This window comes from Dermacentor andersoni, chromosome 3, assembly GCF_023375885.2.
Source record: "Dermacentor andersoni chromosome 3, qqDerAnde1_hic_scaffold, whole genome shotgun sequence".
NCBI classification, from domain to species: domain Eukaryota; kingdom Metazoa; phylum Arthropoda; class Arachnida; order Ixodida; family Ixodidae; genus Dermacentor; species Dermacentor andersoni.
The window spans coordinates 96072645-96088862 of NC_092816.1; the positions used below are offsets into that span (position 1 = coordinate 96072645).

General features: G+C 43.3%; 2 protein-coding genes across 4 annotated transcripts in view; one reads left to right on the top strand and one right to left on the bottom strand.

Moving 5' to 3' along the window:
• Positions 1 to 1270: 1270 nt before the first annotated feature.
• Spase12 (Signal peptidase complex subunit Spase12) lies at positions 1271 to 7054 on the bottom strand. Its single transcript, XM_050188918.3, has 4 exons — positions 6861 to 7054; positions 6702 to 6761; positions 6116 to 6202; positions 1271 to 1549 (listed from the first exon to the last, which is right to left on the bottom strand). Exons 1-4 carry the CDS (start codon positions 6912 to 6914, stop codon positions 1442 to 1444), a joined length of 309 nt encoding a protein of 102 aa, XP_050044875.1. The 5' UTR covers positions 6915 to 7054; the 3' UTR covers positions 1271 to 1441.
• A 125-nt stretch (positions 7055 to 7179) lies between these two features.
• pcm (5'-3' exoribonuclease pacman) overlaps positions 7180 to 16218 on the top strand; it is a 108587-nt gene continuing 99548 nt past the window's right edge. For 2 of the 3 annotated variants that reach the window (XM_055076414.2, XM_055076417.2), the window contains exons 1-4: positions 7180 to 7397; positions 12756 to 12887; positions 12998 to 13098; positions 14169 to 14266. In XM_055076414.2, coding sequence (XP_054932389.1) covers positions 7323 to 7397; positions 12756 to 12887; positions 12998 to 13098; positions 14169 to 14266 — 406 coding nt within the window. In that variant the 5' untranslated portion in view covers positions 7180 to 7322. The remainder of the gene's footprint in view (positions 7398 to 12755; positions 12888 to 12997; positions 13099 to 14168; positions 14267 to 16218) is intronic. The other variant, XM_050188808.3, reaches the window with a different exon arrangement.

Below are 16218 nucleotides of genomic sequence, written 5' to 3' on the forward strand. Positions count from 1 at the left end.
ATTAGAAATACTAATAAGCGATTTGATGTAGGCAGGCTTCGCGACAAAAACAGTACTGCAACAGTATGTGCCTGCTCTCTTCCCCACATTTATCCATATTAGGGTTACAAATCCTCCAAGCACTTCACTATGCCTCCCACTTTCTATTTATTTTGAGCCTCAAGTACTTACCCATGGCTAAGAATTTCGAAGCTGCAAAAGTCTGCTACACCTGCTTTCTGTTACATCGTGTTTCAAGAGAATAAAAACAGCAACACTAGGCTACTGCTGCATTCATGTGAATGCATATGGATAACATGACTCAAATGTATAAATATTAGGTGCTGCAGTCAACTTACAAGACAAATCAGCACAAGGTATTCCTCTTATAGTGCTTCACTAGCTACACCTCAATTTCTACCTAGCCTCCTTCCTGCTTTTTGACTGCACTTCAGGTAATGTCACTTTTGTTTGTGAAGTTCTTCTGTTTATTTGATTGCCAATTACTCCGATTATGCAAGGCACATTCAAAAGCATAACTGGAAAGGATTTGTGACGCCCTTTGAAACCAGATGCATTCTACACCTTCCACAAGGGGTCACACCGGGCCCGTTAAAATGCTGTTGCATCGCTCCTGACCGTGCAACTAACTCTGCTGAATGCAGATTTGAAATTGCAAAATGGCACACTGGAAGGGCTGAACTAAGTGCCATTTACGACATGTGTATTAATGAATGCCAGCTTGTGGAAGCCTCCTATACAACATAGCTCTACAAATGACTACAAATAGTTTATTCTGGCAGCCCCTAAGATGCTTATGCCCCATTCCTATCTTATACAGTACACTCACGAAAGCATCACAATAGTGTGATGGTTGCTTATTCAATGTCATGTGCATCTGTTTTATCGTGCTTGCATCTGTACCTGCTGGAACCCTCACACGATCACCATGCACCAACTGGCCAAGCGAACCATCTGACTCATGAAAGCATCGTGGGAAGGGACAAGCATAGGGAAGAAACTGGGATGCATAGGATGACAAAGGAATGTCAACATTTGCATAACGACACTGGAAAATGAAAGAGGCCGGCTACGCTACAACATATGCCAAGGACAGAACATGTTTTTCATATGTCCTTTTAATATACTTATGTACTGATTTTTACCTAAAAATGTTCAAACTTGGAAAAAAATATAAGAAAGTATTCCTGCCCGTTTATATATCAACTGAGCTGCATGCAATGAGGCACTGTGCATCAGCAAGTTCCAATAGAGAACAAGAAACACGAGCTGCCAAGCACTGCCTTCTTATTCATGCCCTGAATTGAAGGCAGACTGTGGATAATTTATTGAAAAGGTACACCCACCACAGCTCCAGATTCGCTCAAAATATGAAATAGTCTTAATGAAGAAAAAAAGAGAGAGAAGCGATAAAGATTATTAAAGGCTCGTTTGTGGTTGATCATTTCTTTTTCTTGCTGGACTTGCTTGAAGAAGACCCGGCTTCATCCCGTGGCTTCTGCCATGGAATGGGATTCTTGCGGTACACTGGCCAGGGAGGTAGCGTGAGCTGCAAGAGCAATAAATACATGGTTTCAGGGAGAAGACCACTCTAGAATAACAAGTACAACCAGCATAAACTCGAATGTGAACCTTATACACTTTCACAATGCCTTGGTCGAGAGGCTGAAGTTTTGCCATTGTGTTTGGCGGCAGAAACTTGAGGGTGATATGCTTTAATGGGCAGACGGCATGATGGGCCGAACTATTGTCAAGAAGAAGACAAACTTTGTGGCCAGACTTCTCCAGTTCGGCATCCCATGCCTGTAGCCACTCAATGAAAAAAATTGCGTGTCATCCAAGCTTTTCTTATTAGACGCGTATCGAACAGGGAGGCCTGTTGCGTTCTTAAAGCAACGTGGCGACCTGCTCTTTTCGATAACAAACGGCTGTAGTTTGCATGACCCATCTATATTTGCAGCAAGCAAAATCGATACGCGCACTTTGCCGTTCTTTCCACCGTGGCATGCAGTGCCCTTCATATGCAGAGTCTTGTTTGGCAGAATTTGCCAAAACAGTGCCGTCTCATCTGCGTTGAATATTTGCGAGGGCGAAAGCAAGGCAACTAGCACTAGCTAGCTAGACTAGCTAGTCGTGTTGCTTTCACCCGAAAGGGTCTTTCCGACGATGCTGTAGCGACTTAAATCGCTGCTGCCGACCAGTGCCACCAGTGAAGCTTTCTTCTCTGAAGGCCACAGCGAACCATTTGGCCTTCTCCACGAGCATTGGGCCGTCAACAGGTATGCTCTTGGCACGTGTCTCCAAAAACCAAGCGTACATTGCCTTCTTCTTAAGCTTAGCATCGGCTTTGCTCTTCAGGATCGTACTCAGGGTGTTGCGAGGAATTCGGAACGCCGCGGCGACCAACGACTTTTCTCGCCAGCCTCCATCCGTCGAATGATGTCCGCCTTTGTTGAAAAATCCGAATTCTTGCATTTTTTCGTGGCCATGGCTTCGGAACACGTGCCAAAAGCGGAAAGAAAAATGCACTGCACCACACAAGTCTCAAGCCTTCGCGTTGGCCTCGTAAATAAAAGGAACAAAGCAAATCGAAAAACGCAACGCTCTGCGCCTCCACACTACAAGCCCAAGCTGCACTGGCCTCGTTCGTCTCGCTGCGCCAGCGGCGTCAGCCAACCAAAACACAGGAAACAGGCGCCTGCAGTCAGCGTGGTTTCTCCCTCCCGCGTCCCTTTCACACCCAATCGCACTCCAAGTGCTCCTCGTCACGTGCCTTTTACCCACACGCCCCTATCTCAGAGTGCGAGGCGGCGCGCGTGAGATTGCGGGAACATCGCGAGATCTTCGCACACTTGCCTGGGTGCAGCTCAGCACGGAGTTCAATACATCGATATGCCAGTGCATGGGAGTTCTATATACGCGAACAATAGCACTATACTTTTGCATGGGATTCCCAAGGGGATTTTTCAACTGTTCGATTGATACATCCACGTTCGATATATCTAGGATCGACTGTAGTAAGGTCATGATGGAGATAGCATCTAATTCGCTCTTGAGAGCCGAGGGTATGAATCTGGACTTCAGTACACATCTTTTCAAAGTTCGCCCTTGCGATAGGATTTATAAATGAAAGACTACAACTAATCTAATTTTTTTTAATTAGGAACGGTTCGATGCAGACAAGTCTATAACCCTTGACAAGCAACAGGGCAACTACAAAAATGACTAAGAAAGGAGCAAATCACTTCCCGCTTATAACAAGGAATAGATTAATAGATCCTGAAGCAACACAGCAGTTATGAAAGGCAATATTATTGAGGGTTCCAGGTTAATTTTGCCAGCTGTGGCTTTTTACCATGTAATGCCCAACTACGTTACATGAGTATTTTTGCATTCCAATCCCCATCAGAATGAGGATGCGGTGGCTGAGCACTGAATCTACAACTTCTTGTTCAGCAACAGAACACCAGTGTCATTAAGCCACTGCAGAGAGCAATTGGTAGCAATAATAAACACCCCAGGTGTGATTAGGAGAAAACGCAGCATGGCTAAATTTGTACTGCTATGTAGCCTGTTGCTAAGCATGCAGTAGCCCCGAAATGGCATTCGACCCACAATGTCTCGTGGCAAACTAGTGTATGTAAACTAAGAGGATATGAGAGATACAGATAAGAATGAGCTCAGTTGACTGTGTTTACTGATGATTGTGATCATTGCGCTGCGTTCATCACAACGAATGTCAACCAATTTGCACAACTATCGACTTTGCAATGAATACACAGTCTGGATGTCGCCAGCAATTAAAAGTGGCAAGTTGCGCAAGTTTGTAATGATCCAACTTCAATAGCACCACTTACAACAGGGAAGAGCAAACAGAACATAAGTCATGCGCCCTGTTCTCTTTGTTCCCGTCGTAAGTGGTGCTGTTATGATGAAACACTGGATATAGTGGATAGCATGTGACAATCTAACAGGATAGATCATGGGGCTAGACAGCCAGAATATGAGTGCACCTACTTTGCCGCTACCCAAAAAGGAGGTCAGCTATCTTTCACGAGTGCAGTAGGTCACTATCAATAGGCCATGTTGCGGCTATCAGGTTCACAAAAGCAAAATGTCATCCACCAAAGTGTAGCATGAAGCTACGAAGGAAACGCAACATGAAATGACACATCTTCCAAGTGTGCTGGAAAAAGAAGCAGTGGCATACTGATGCCTATGTGATTGCTGGCAGCACCAGTATGTGGGTATGTAGTGAGTTCACATCTTGCATTGCTTTTGACAGTAATGAATTACATGGCACAAATTTCTGAAACGTCTGGATGTCCTTAAAGGGACACTAAAGGCAAATACTAAGTCGTCAAGCTAAAGTGATAGATTAGTGCTCGAGAATGTCTAAGGCATCAATATTATCATGAACAGAGCCTTAATAATTGAAAAATTAAGGTAAATGCAAGACATGATTAGAGACTTCCCCGGGACATTAAAGTACTTGCCCAATGACGAAAGCTCTCCTCAGTTAAATTCTGTCACTAGTACTCAACTACTCGTTGCAAAAAACATCACTGCGTTGTTTTATAAGACGACATAAAGTGCTACTTGTCCAGTTCTATTTAATATTTAGAAAAAGTAACAAATTGAAATTATACCCTAGACAACGACGCGGGCGGTGAAAATGTTTCGTTTTCGCTCAACTCTGCGCCACCCATGCGTTTGCGTTTCAATATTTTTCTGATCGTGTAGTGCTGCGCTGGTTTTGCTGGCTTGTGAAACTCGCACAAACTGCAAGTAGTATTGAATTCAACTTCCATGTGATGTCACGAGATTCTTTAACGGTCTGTGCCACTTAACCAAAAAGCAGCTGCAGCTGTGAATCCACCACTCTGTCTTGACTCGGTACTGCCGTCTGTCGGGTGCCGTTTTACTCACCGCCGGCTTCAAAGGGTAGTGATGGCGTATTCAATGTTACGACTCCCCCCGGGTGGGTAGCGGAAGATTTTAATTTAGAAAAAAGGTATGCAGACCCTTCAGATGCAATTTTCTCGTAAACTAAGTCTTTTCTTGGCCAAAACAAGCATTGTGAGGTTTCTGGAATGGTATTTAGACAGTCCACGTCGACTCAGTATTTGCCTTTGGTGTCCCTTTAAAGCACAGAACACACGAAATAGATGATTTTATTCCTGTGTTGAGGTAACTGAAGATGACAATTATTTTATTCCTGCATAGAGTTTAACAAAGATGATGGGACTCGATACATATTTCGTTTCATCTAGAACTTTATTGAATTGAGAATACTTAAAACACTCATGTGAGTAGCATATGAATTCAAGAGGGTAAAAATGATGGAATTTTAACCTATGTGGGCACTACTCTCTCTTTTAGGCACCAAGCCCATTTCGCATGTATTGTTTTTATAGGAGCGCCGAACTTTATATACAGGTCAACAGCATGCATCACCAAACCTTAAACTTAGTGTTTATCCGTACTTTCTCCCATCTTCCTCCCCAAGACTTTATTAAATTGAGCAAGACATTGAGTTCACTTAGTTGCTCCAAAGTTTTCAATGCATAAGGCTCTGTGAACATGAGTTGTAGAATCAAATGAGCTACAGTAAATAAAAAATTTAACCAAGTTGGGTTTCATTAAATAGAGGTCCGACTGTTAAATGTTCTAACTCAGCAACTGTAGAATTTGGTACAGAGTTCACATACATGAATGCAATGAGACCCACTGAAAAAAACTGCAAGAATTTTTGCCCAAGCTGCTTCTGTCTGTTTTTTAGTCATGCTGAAGACAATGTAAAAACAAATTTTCAAAACATAAAATTAACCGTCACCTGTAAGGAGACATGCACCCTCTTTTTCTTGCCACAGCGACTGGGATAGTTCCAGTAAAGAAGGTGTGAGTGAGACCCAACATTATGTTTTCAAACAAATATTGTTTGTGCCTTATGTCATACTGTCCGAAGAATTATTTCTTTTGCAACGCAGGGCAGTGTTTTACGTTAAATCAGTATTGCACCCAACTGTGCACTGCATCGCCACTGCACAGGCTGCCAATTAAACATGTTGTCTGGGAGATGACATCCACGCTGACACACGGGCGGATTGCTTACCAGGCAAGAAATGACAAAACCAATTCCGAGGCTGATGACAGTGTAGGAGAACTGCTGCACAATGTATCCCCAGACAAGTCCAGCCGCCTGTAAGAAAAATAAAAGGCTTTAGAGGGTGTCAGTGTCAACACAGAAAATAAAAAAAAAAAACTGTGTGCAAGCAGACCAACACGCGCATCAAAAAGCGAAAGGAAAGAATGTGACGTGGTGCTCAGACTTATCACTGACAGTTTAGTCTGCATATAATACATGCCATGAGTGTTTCATTAGCATGGTGAGGTTTGTTCTATTACCTCTGTAGTGCTTTAGACTTCCATCACTTGCACTGACACGAGCTTTTTTCCTTTTCTACCATGCGCCCAAAAATGAAACCAGCGCAAAAAGGCATCGCAACATAGCCAACTACGCGAACAAAACAAAATTTTAAGAAAACAATGCGACCTTTATTTTTTTATACAGTCACTTGCTCCGCCTCTACTGCAAACGAAACGAAAACGAACACGTTACACATTCGGCTTGTTCGCGGTTTCCGTTTACACTGAAGTTACAATGCGCGAGAAGGAAGCCACAGTGCGAATCCACTTACCGCAAAGGCAACTATGACCACTTGAAATATTTTCTCCGCTACCTTCTGTCCCTCGAAATCCTGCGAAACGGGATAAAACAATCTCACAGTCAGCGAGCCAACATGCAACACAGCAACCAGCCGGCTCGTAAGCAGAGAGCCGTAGCCCATATAACATACCATGTATGTAGGAATCCGGTCCAACAGTGGCGTCAGGAACGGTATGTCAATCATGACTGTACGTACGTTTGTAGTGGGAGTACCACAAGCAGGAAGGTAGTTTAAACAGTTTCAACACGGGTTCAGAAACAGCCACAAGGAACACGTAAGCATACAGCTTCTTTTCGCCTGGCGGGCAAGCTGCTACGATGACTAGTACGCAGAAAAGAATATTAGTTTTTAAAGTTCACTATTCAGCAATAGCGCTTTTTACCAAAATTTATTATTATTTTTGTTTTACATATTTTAAATTTTATTGTTTATTATATAGTATGTAGTAGTGTATGAGGTGAAGGAACGCAGCAACTAAGCATTTTCTCGATCTCTGCTGTCTCTGCATCCGCGCTATTGTAAATTCTGACCCAAGCAATTTATTGGCTCTATGACTAAATAAATTTCTAGGTAAACGAACCGCGCATAAGAATGGGAGTGCCGAAGTTCTACCGATGGATAAGCGAACGTTACCCCTGTCTGAGTTCTGCTGTCAAGGAATATCAGGTAGGTTTGACGTCGCGACAGGTAGCCCAACCGTCACAATACGCAGTTCATAGATCGTGTTACCGTCTACATCGTTCTAGCTACTCCTCGTTTCATAGCACGTCTCAGACGCTGTCGGGAATGGAGTGAAACATAGTGTGCGGATGATAAGCGCGGTCTCGCTTGCGTATCACGCGCATAGCTCTTGCGACTTCGCTTAAAATCGACAGTTTGCTCAACCGTGCTAAGTTCTGTATTGAATCGATTTCCGTCTCGGTTCGAGCGCCACATCCGAAGCACCTAATTATGAGCGCCGTCGATGAGTTTGAGTGCCACTCAACGTTGAAGGGGGGAAGTGTCTTCATGTTTCAGTTTCTGTGTGCCGACGAACAAAAGTGACGCGTGTTTGCTAGGGTCATTTACCTTGTTTCGCCGTGGTCTTAACGTTATTTAAAACTTGGCCTGACAACAGAAGTAGGGGATCAGTTACAGGACGCGATGTTTCCCTTGCGAGTACAAAAAGAAAACCTCTGTTAAGTTTCTTCATTACTCACATTGTTTTTGAATACAGTGCAACCTTTCTTTAAAACTGATGATAGCGCTAGAAGGGACAAACACACGGTGAAAAGACGACACGACGACGAGGGAACAGTGCAACCTGTTTCTGACAAGTGTCGTTTGTTCGTTGTTTGTTCGAGCCTCGCATAAGCGTCATGTCGCTTACAAAAACGATGTACACGAGACAGTTGCGGTCTAGCTTGAGTTTGAATTTGCTTGAAAGAAAATTGGTCGGCAGTTCTGAGTCCCGTCTTTGCATTCACTGCATGGTTCGTGCTCCTTGACTGGCTGTGATTACATAACGACAGCCGGCAGAATCACACGAACCCATTCAAAAAATTACATTGACCCTAAAACTGTATCTGTATGCGACAACTTTGTCCATTTATATTACGTATCCGATGCTTGACTAATCCACCATTGTGGGCATGTGCTACGAACATACCCTCATTCGGTATGTCAACTTTGACTGACAGATCACTAGACTGGTGTTGGCAAATCTTATGCTCATTTTGCTGGCAGTCTGCGCTACCATAATGACTTGTGCCCTTAAAATGTTCTCTTAAAGGAGGAAAAAAAGAATACAAAGTCGAAAGTTCATGAACATTGTAGAACCCTTATGGGTTCCTTATTCACGATGCAGTAAATGCAAGGTCATACAGTCGAACCCGGGTGTACTAAGCCCACATATAATGAATTATTGTGTATAATAAACAGCAGTAAAATCCTTTTGAAATGTTTTGCATAAAATATTTTCATATCATATGTCAAATTATATATATACATACATACATATATATATATATATATATATATATATATATATATCATCATCATCATCAGCCTAGTTACGCCCACTGCAGGGCAAAGGCCTCTCCCATACTTCTCCAACTACCCCGGTCATGTACTAATTGTGGCCATGTTGTCCCTGCAAACGTCTTAATGTCATCTGCCCACCTAACTCTCTGCCGCCCCCTGCTACGCTTCCCTTCTCTTGGAATCCAGTCCGTAGCTCTTAGTGACCATCGGTTATCTTCCCTCCTCATTACATGTCCGGCCCATGCCCATTTCTTTTTCTTGATTTCAACTAAGATGTCGTTTACCCGCGTTTGTTGCCTCACCCAATCTGCTCTTTTCTTATCCCTTAACGTTACACCCATCATTCTTCTTTCCATAGCTCGTTGCGTCGTTCTCAATTTCAGCAGAACCCTTTTCGTAAGCCTCCAGGTTTCTGCCCCATATGTGAGTACTGGTAACACACAGCTGTTGTACACTTTCCTTTTGAGGGATAGTGGCAACCTACTGTTCATGATTTGAGAATGCCTGCCAAACGCACCCCAACCCATTCTTATTCCTCTGGTTATTTCAGTCTCATGATCCGGATCCGTGGTCACTACCTGCCCTAAGTAGATGTATTCCCTTACCACTTCCAGTGTTTCGCTACCTATCGTAAACTGCTGTTCTCTTCCGAGACTGTTAAACAGTACTTTAGTTTTCTGCAGATTAATTTTCAGACCCACCCTTCTGCTTTGCCTCTCCAGGTCAGTGAGCATGCATTGCAATTGGTCTCCTGAGTTACTAAGCAAGGCAATATCATCAGCGAATCGCAAGTTGCTAAGGTATTCTCCATCAACTTTTATCCCCAATTCTTCCCACTCCAGGCCTCTGAATACCTCCTGTAAACATGCTGTGAATAGCATTGGAGATATCGTATCTCCCTGTCTGACGCCTTTCTTTATAGGGATTTTGTTGCTTTCTTTGTGGAGGACTACGGTGGCTGTGGAGCCGCTATAGATATCTTCCAGTATTTTTACATATGGCTCATCTACACCCTGATTCTGTAATGCCTCCATGACTGCTGAGGTTTCGACTGAATCAAACGCTTTCTCGTAATCAATGAAAGCTATATATAAGGGTTGGTTATATTCTGCACATTTCTCTATCACTTGATTGATAGTGTGAATATGGTCTATTGTTGAGTAGCCTTTACGGAATCCTGCCTGGTCCTTTGGTTGACAGAAGTCTAAGGTGTTCCTGATTCTATTTGCGATTACCTTAGTAAATACTTTGTAGGCAACGGACAGTAAGCTGTTCGGTCTATAATTTTTCAAGTCTTTGGCGTCCCCTTTCTTATGGATTAGGATTATGTTAGCGTTCTTCCAAGATTCCGGTACGCTCGAGGTTATGAGGCATTGCGTATACAGGGTGGCCAGTTTCTCTAGAACAATCTGACCACCATCCTTCAACAAATCTGCTGTTACCTGATCCTCCCCAGCTGCCTTCCCCCTTTGCATAGCTCCTAAGGCTTTCTTTACTTCTTCTGGCGTTACCTGTGGGATTTCGAATTCCTCTAGGCTATTCTCTCTTCCACTATCGTCGTGGGTGCCACTGGTACTGTATAAATCTCTATAGAACTCCTCAGCCACTTGAACTATCTCGTCCATATTAGTAACGATATTGCCGGCTTTGTCTCTTAACGCACACATCTGATTCTTGCCTATTCCTAGTTTCTTCTTCACTGTTTTTAGGCTTCCTCCGTTCCTGAGAGCCTGTTCAATTCTATCCATATTATAGTTCCTGATGTCCGCTGTCTTACGCTTGTTGATTAACTTAGAAAGTTCTGCCAGTTCTATTCTAGCTGTAGGATTAGAGGCTTTCATACATTGGCGTTTCTTGATCAGATCTTTCGTCTCCTGCGATAGCTTACTGGTTTCCTGTCTAACGGCGTTACCACCGACTTCTATTGCGCACTCCTTAATTCCTTAATATATATATATATATCATATATATATATATATGTATATGTATATATTCTTTTTTTTTTTTTTTGTGGAACCCTTCAGATTCGATATGTCTGGGTTCAACTGTAGTATGTTTGTGTGTGCAGCATGTGGCCTAATGATGCGTAATAAACTTTGGGGCACAGTGCCATCTGACCGGTTTGTGATATCGGGTGGTACCAGATGAACGTTCACCAGTCTTGTGACCTCACACAGTGTTTTGCCGGCACTCATCCATCTAACTCGAAGGGTTGTGCTGCCTGTTGTTTGAGGGTAGCATGTTTGATGCTCCAGGCATGAAATGACATGGGCAGGCCCTCTCGCTTTGGCAGTCATGGTACCGGCATTAACACAAGCCGCAGAATGTTTAACAGAAGGCCGCTTTTGCATTCTTAGTTCAATTGCCAAATGCACTGCAAGGTTATACAATCCATGCTGTCTGACACATCTATGAAATGAAAGTACTTATGGGTTTACCTTAGCATTATTCCCACTGAAAATTTGCGTTAGTAATTCAATCCAGACAGGAGCTTGAAGTTAATGGTGGTTGAACAAGGAATGTCGCTGGAGCCAGTGTTATGACTAGGCAACTTATCTTCATCAGGGCAGCTGCGATGATGAAGATAAGTCGCCTTGTCAAGGCGTTGGCTCCAGCAATGTTGCATCTTCGACCGCAATTAGTAGTTTGGTGCCGCATGGCAGGCATAAGCGGCCTTTGGAGTAGTGTAAAGGACAGCAGTGTGCTGACAGCCTGCCTGCTATGGTATATAGTAGTGAAACCTGGCTCTGCTATCAAGACATTTGAAAACAGTTGGCTAGCTTTTGCTGCTGCTGCTGCTACATCAACACAAAGAAAGCACACATTTCGTATATTATGGAAGAGCAAGACAACTAATGCATGCATACGCTATAGGGTACATCACTACTTTAGCCATTTAGTAGGTATATACTCTGTATTTCTTTCAATACCAAAAACTAGTTTGTAAGCAGTTGTGTTGTCATCATTTCTTTGTGTCCTGGTTTCTTTCATATTCCTTTTTATCATTATGAAGTTTCAGCATAGAGATAATGATGCTATCTTCCATCTTGCTGCCCACACTGTGATATCAACGTGAACACCATCAAGCGACAGCAAACTTTCCTCTGGCTTTCTCCAAACACAAATATGCCAGCATTAGTCATGTGACCATAGCCAGGCAATACACAGTTTTAGTTTAAAATTAGCATAATAGCGGGATTAAGGGAAATATTGTTACCATTCCGCAAATGAACTTTGCAGGAAGCGAGTTTTAGTATAGCGTAATAGCGTACTTTTTGTGTGGGACACTGTTCAACTATGCTTTAAATTTCGCATACAAGGTGCACATAAGTGATTTACCTATTCACCAAGCATTGCATGTTGTCTGAAAAGTGCAAGAGGCAGCACGGTGACAGTTGGGAGCACACTGTATTTGTACTCTCCATTCTGCCGATCCATAGGAAAATCGGTACAAGCCTGTCGTCTAAGGCCTCTGAGATCTCCCACTCTCAGAGGCCACATGCCGTTGTGCCTACTTCTCGACCTTGCTAATAGGTGGCGCAGCCATCCGGAAAGTTCCTCGTTAAGCCTCGACTCATTCGAAACTACAGATGATCTAAAAAAATCCACAAGGTTTCTCATAATAGGCTGCCATCAAATCGGCCTGGGGCTATGCGAAAGCTGTTTACGCATTCATTTGCTACGAATGAAGTGAACTCTATACAAAAGCAGCACCAAATTTAGTTCGAAGCGGGCAGCCAGGACTGCCACCATGCTTTTACATAAATTATATAAATTAGGAAAGACAGTAACACTAGATCTGAGAAACAGCACACACGCGCTAAACACTATGGGTCGTTTAGCATTCTGCGCATGCACATTTCGATTCCACTGTTCCACTAAGCCAGCTAAACTAAAACATAAGTTGCAATATCCAGTTTCAAATATTTAATGTATCTTAAGACAAGCTGTGTGTTATCAGACTGACCTGCCATTTCATTGTGCTTTAATTTGTGTTCCCAGATTCCAGAGTTCGACAACTTGTACCTTGACATGAATGGAATTATCCACGTCTGCTCGCACCCTAACGATGAGGACCCACACTTTCGCATTACAGAAGAAAAAATCTTCTTGGACATCTTTAATTACATAGATGTGAGTACAGGGTTATGTTATATGGATGTCATGTATTTCGTTGATTGTAATGGGGACAGAGAACTGAGTTATTGGCCTGTTTGTCTGAGGCCAGTTTTCCATGTTTTCAGTTTCTGTTTCGGATGATCAAGCCCAAGAAGACATTCTTCATGGCTGTTGACGGCGTTGCCCCCAGGGCCAAGATGAATCAGCAGCGAGGCCGGAGATTCAAGTAAATACGTACACTTCGTTTTGGTTTGCATGTGCATGGGGTGCATTTTCAGCTAGTCTGCCACATGTCTTGAAATAGTATTGCTCGAAATTGTTCTCTTCTTCTAGTTGGAGATAGCACGTGGGGATCTTAAACTTCTCTAGATGAAGCTGGGCTGTGACTTTGTCACCAGGCTCTTCATAGTCGCCTATGTACAGACATAACAATTTGTTGAATTTGTTCCTGCCTGACAGCTTGTAAACTTCAGCATGAAAGGACTGCATAGGCATTGACATCTGTTTCTTTTTTCTCCTTGCGTCTTGCACCAAGCATATTTTTATGCATTGAACCGCTTTAGTGCCACACGTAGTGCCACTTGTAACGCAGTCTGAAATTATTCAGTTAGATTACAGTAAAAGTAACAATTGTTGCTTCTTCTTTCATTAAAGTGTCAGGTCACTTTCACATACAATCATTATAAGAAAAAACTTTGTTGATGTATTACTAGTTATCGCAATGGCACTATGACACGTCTATGTTAGCTCATCCTCTCTCTCTCTTCGTATGCTTGGTGCTTTGGACCTAGACAAAGCTGTGCAGAACCAATGCATAGTGGCATCAAAGAAATTGTGTGCTGCCTATTGGTTTGTTACAATTTTGAGAAATTTTCCACATTCATTTTATCTAGAATATTGCCACAGTAAACGGTTAGAGTAGGCCCTACCTCCACAATAGAATAATTTCTCTGCTTCTGAAGCTTGCTTGGCTGCTAAACCTAAAGGGCAACAATGATCAACATGGTGTACTGTGCAGACAGCAAGACAAGTGATATGAACTGGACAACTTGCTCTGCTGTCTGCTCTGTTTGTCAAGTTGAACATGAGCCAACCAGCCCAGCTTAAAACTTCTGCAACAAAAATCGCTCCAACACGTTACATTTAGCTGTAGCTTACTTCCTTGCAGAGTGTAAAAAAAAAAATTTCCTGTAAGTTTTATGATACAGAAGTTTTACGAGGCCTAGCGCACCAGGCTGCTGTTGTACTGTCGGCATTGTGTGTTTTTTAATATCCCACACTTCTGTTTGTTGTCAGGTCTGCAAAGGAGGCCCAGGCACTGGAGAAGGAGGCACGTGATAAGGGAGAGGTCCTGCCTACTGAGGAGAGGTTTGACTCAAACTGCATCTCGCCTGGTGAGAGCTAATTAAAATATCTTTTTTAACAGAACTGTGGTTGGTAAGCTGCTCACTCCATGGTTGCTTAGTGGCTTTGGCGTTGTACTGCCAAGCATGAGGTCATGGGCTCAATTCCCGGCCGCAGCGATCACATTTCGACGGGATCAACAGGCAAAAAACACTCCTTTGCTTTGATTTAGGTGTACAATGATGCATTCCAGGTTGTAAGGAATAATCCAAAGTCCCCCGCCATGATGGCGTGCCTTATACTGTATTTATTCAAATCTACGCCGATAGTTTTTTTTTTTTCAAATAATCATATGCCAAACTCTAGGGCCGGCTTAGATTCGAGGATTATAAAAACACGCCAGGTTGTAATTAAAAAGGATAAATGTGGTGCATAGCTAGCGCCATCTAGAAAAGTCAGTATCACATCCGCTACTAGCCACGCCAGTAGCCAACTTAAGACAAGTACACGAGCGACGTCGCTATTTTTACCTGTGTCGTATCGGCGTGCGACGTGGCCCATAACATGGCATTATCGTAATGGCAACAAACAGTCGATGCCACTATAGTGCCGCTTTCACACGAAAAGTTGTGCTAGCCGCAGAGGCGTCAAAATTTCAAGCCAGGCATCGATGAGAAAAATGTCTGTCATTGGAGAGGGCAGTGGGGATGCTTTTTGCATGTTCCGCAATGAAGAGATGACAGCGATAAAGAAAATAAGCGCGCAGTAACAGAGAGGAGCTGTTCACCGAGATCGCGCCGCATTTCAATGCGTGGGAGCCGTGCCGCACTGTCTGCGCATGCATAGGCGTGCGGAAGCATGCAAGCTTGTGTGTGTCCGCAAGCATGCGTGTGGTCTGGGCTATAGCGACGAGGCTAGCAGCAATGATAACGTAGAGTGAGCTTGGCAAGTTCATATTAAATAAATGCTGTTTTCATTTTGTGAACGCTGCTCTCACTTGTTTGTTCGACCTACATTCGGGCTAAGTCTTTTTAAAATTTTTTCTGGCTTCGTATATTCGGGGGTCGGCTTAAAATTGGGGCCAGCCTAAATTCTAGTAAATATGGTAATAATATATTGCTTCTGACAGCTAAAACCCCACCACTTAATTTTTAATTTTAGCCCCACAGTTTGATTTTCATTTCAGTACATGTGGGTTCTGAGTTGCTCTTCGCAACAATGGAATAACAGCAGAGACAGTTGTGCAAACACATTAAGTGCATTTATTGCAAACTTTATACAAGATTACCATTCACAGAAATACAAGGCATGGAACACACTGCTAGAATTGAGGTTTGATTCACCATGCATGGATACCGGCGCCTAAGTCATTCACAGGTGCAGTCTCATAAACAGAAGTGCATTCGAGTGATAGGGAGACCCTCGGCAGGTCAGTCCCGTGAAGCACACCCACAAGCACGTTGTTGGTCCGCGCACAACACCATTCTCAAGCCAAAGGGAGGAAGCAATTGTCTCTTGCACCCTAGTATCCATGCCATTCACGGGATACTAGCATCGGAACGCTTGCTCCATCTCTCGCCGTACTGCATAGCTAACAACACTGACTCCCTCAGCCGCATGTGCTATGCGAGGAAGCTGGAATCCAGGAAATGTGAGAGTCATGCAGGGAACACGTCAGGATACACAAGAGTTGAGCATCCCCATAGTGTGCAAAAGCTCTCACTGCACAGTACTGCCTTTATTGTCATTGAAGGTTGTCTGCAAAGTACTACACGCTTGAGCTTGTTTTAGATGTGTACGCACCCGTGTATGCGGGTGTGTGCAGTTGGCCACAAAAATTTTGCAGGACACAGGATTTGCAAAAAAACTAAATTCCCACAAGTCTTGGGCTTATAGCCTCAAAGTTTCAATTTGTGTTAGCTTTTGCAGCGTACACAGTAATCCATCAAATTGAGTGCGCCATGCCTTAAAGAGAAGAAATTCACATTTGTTGTAGAAGCTG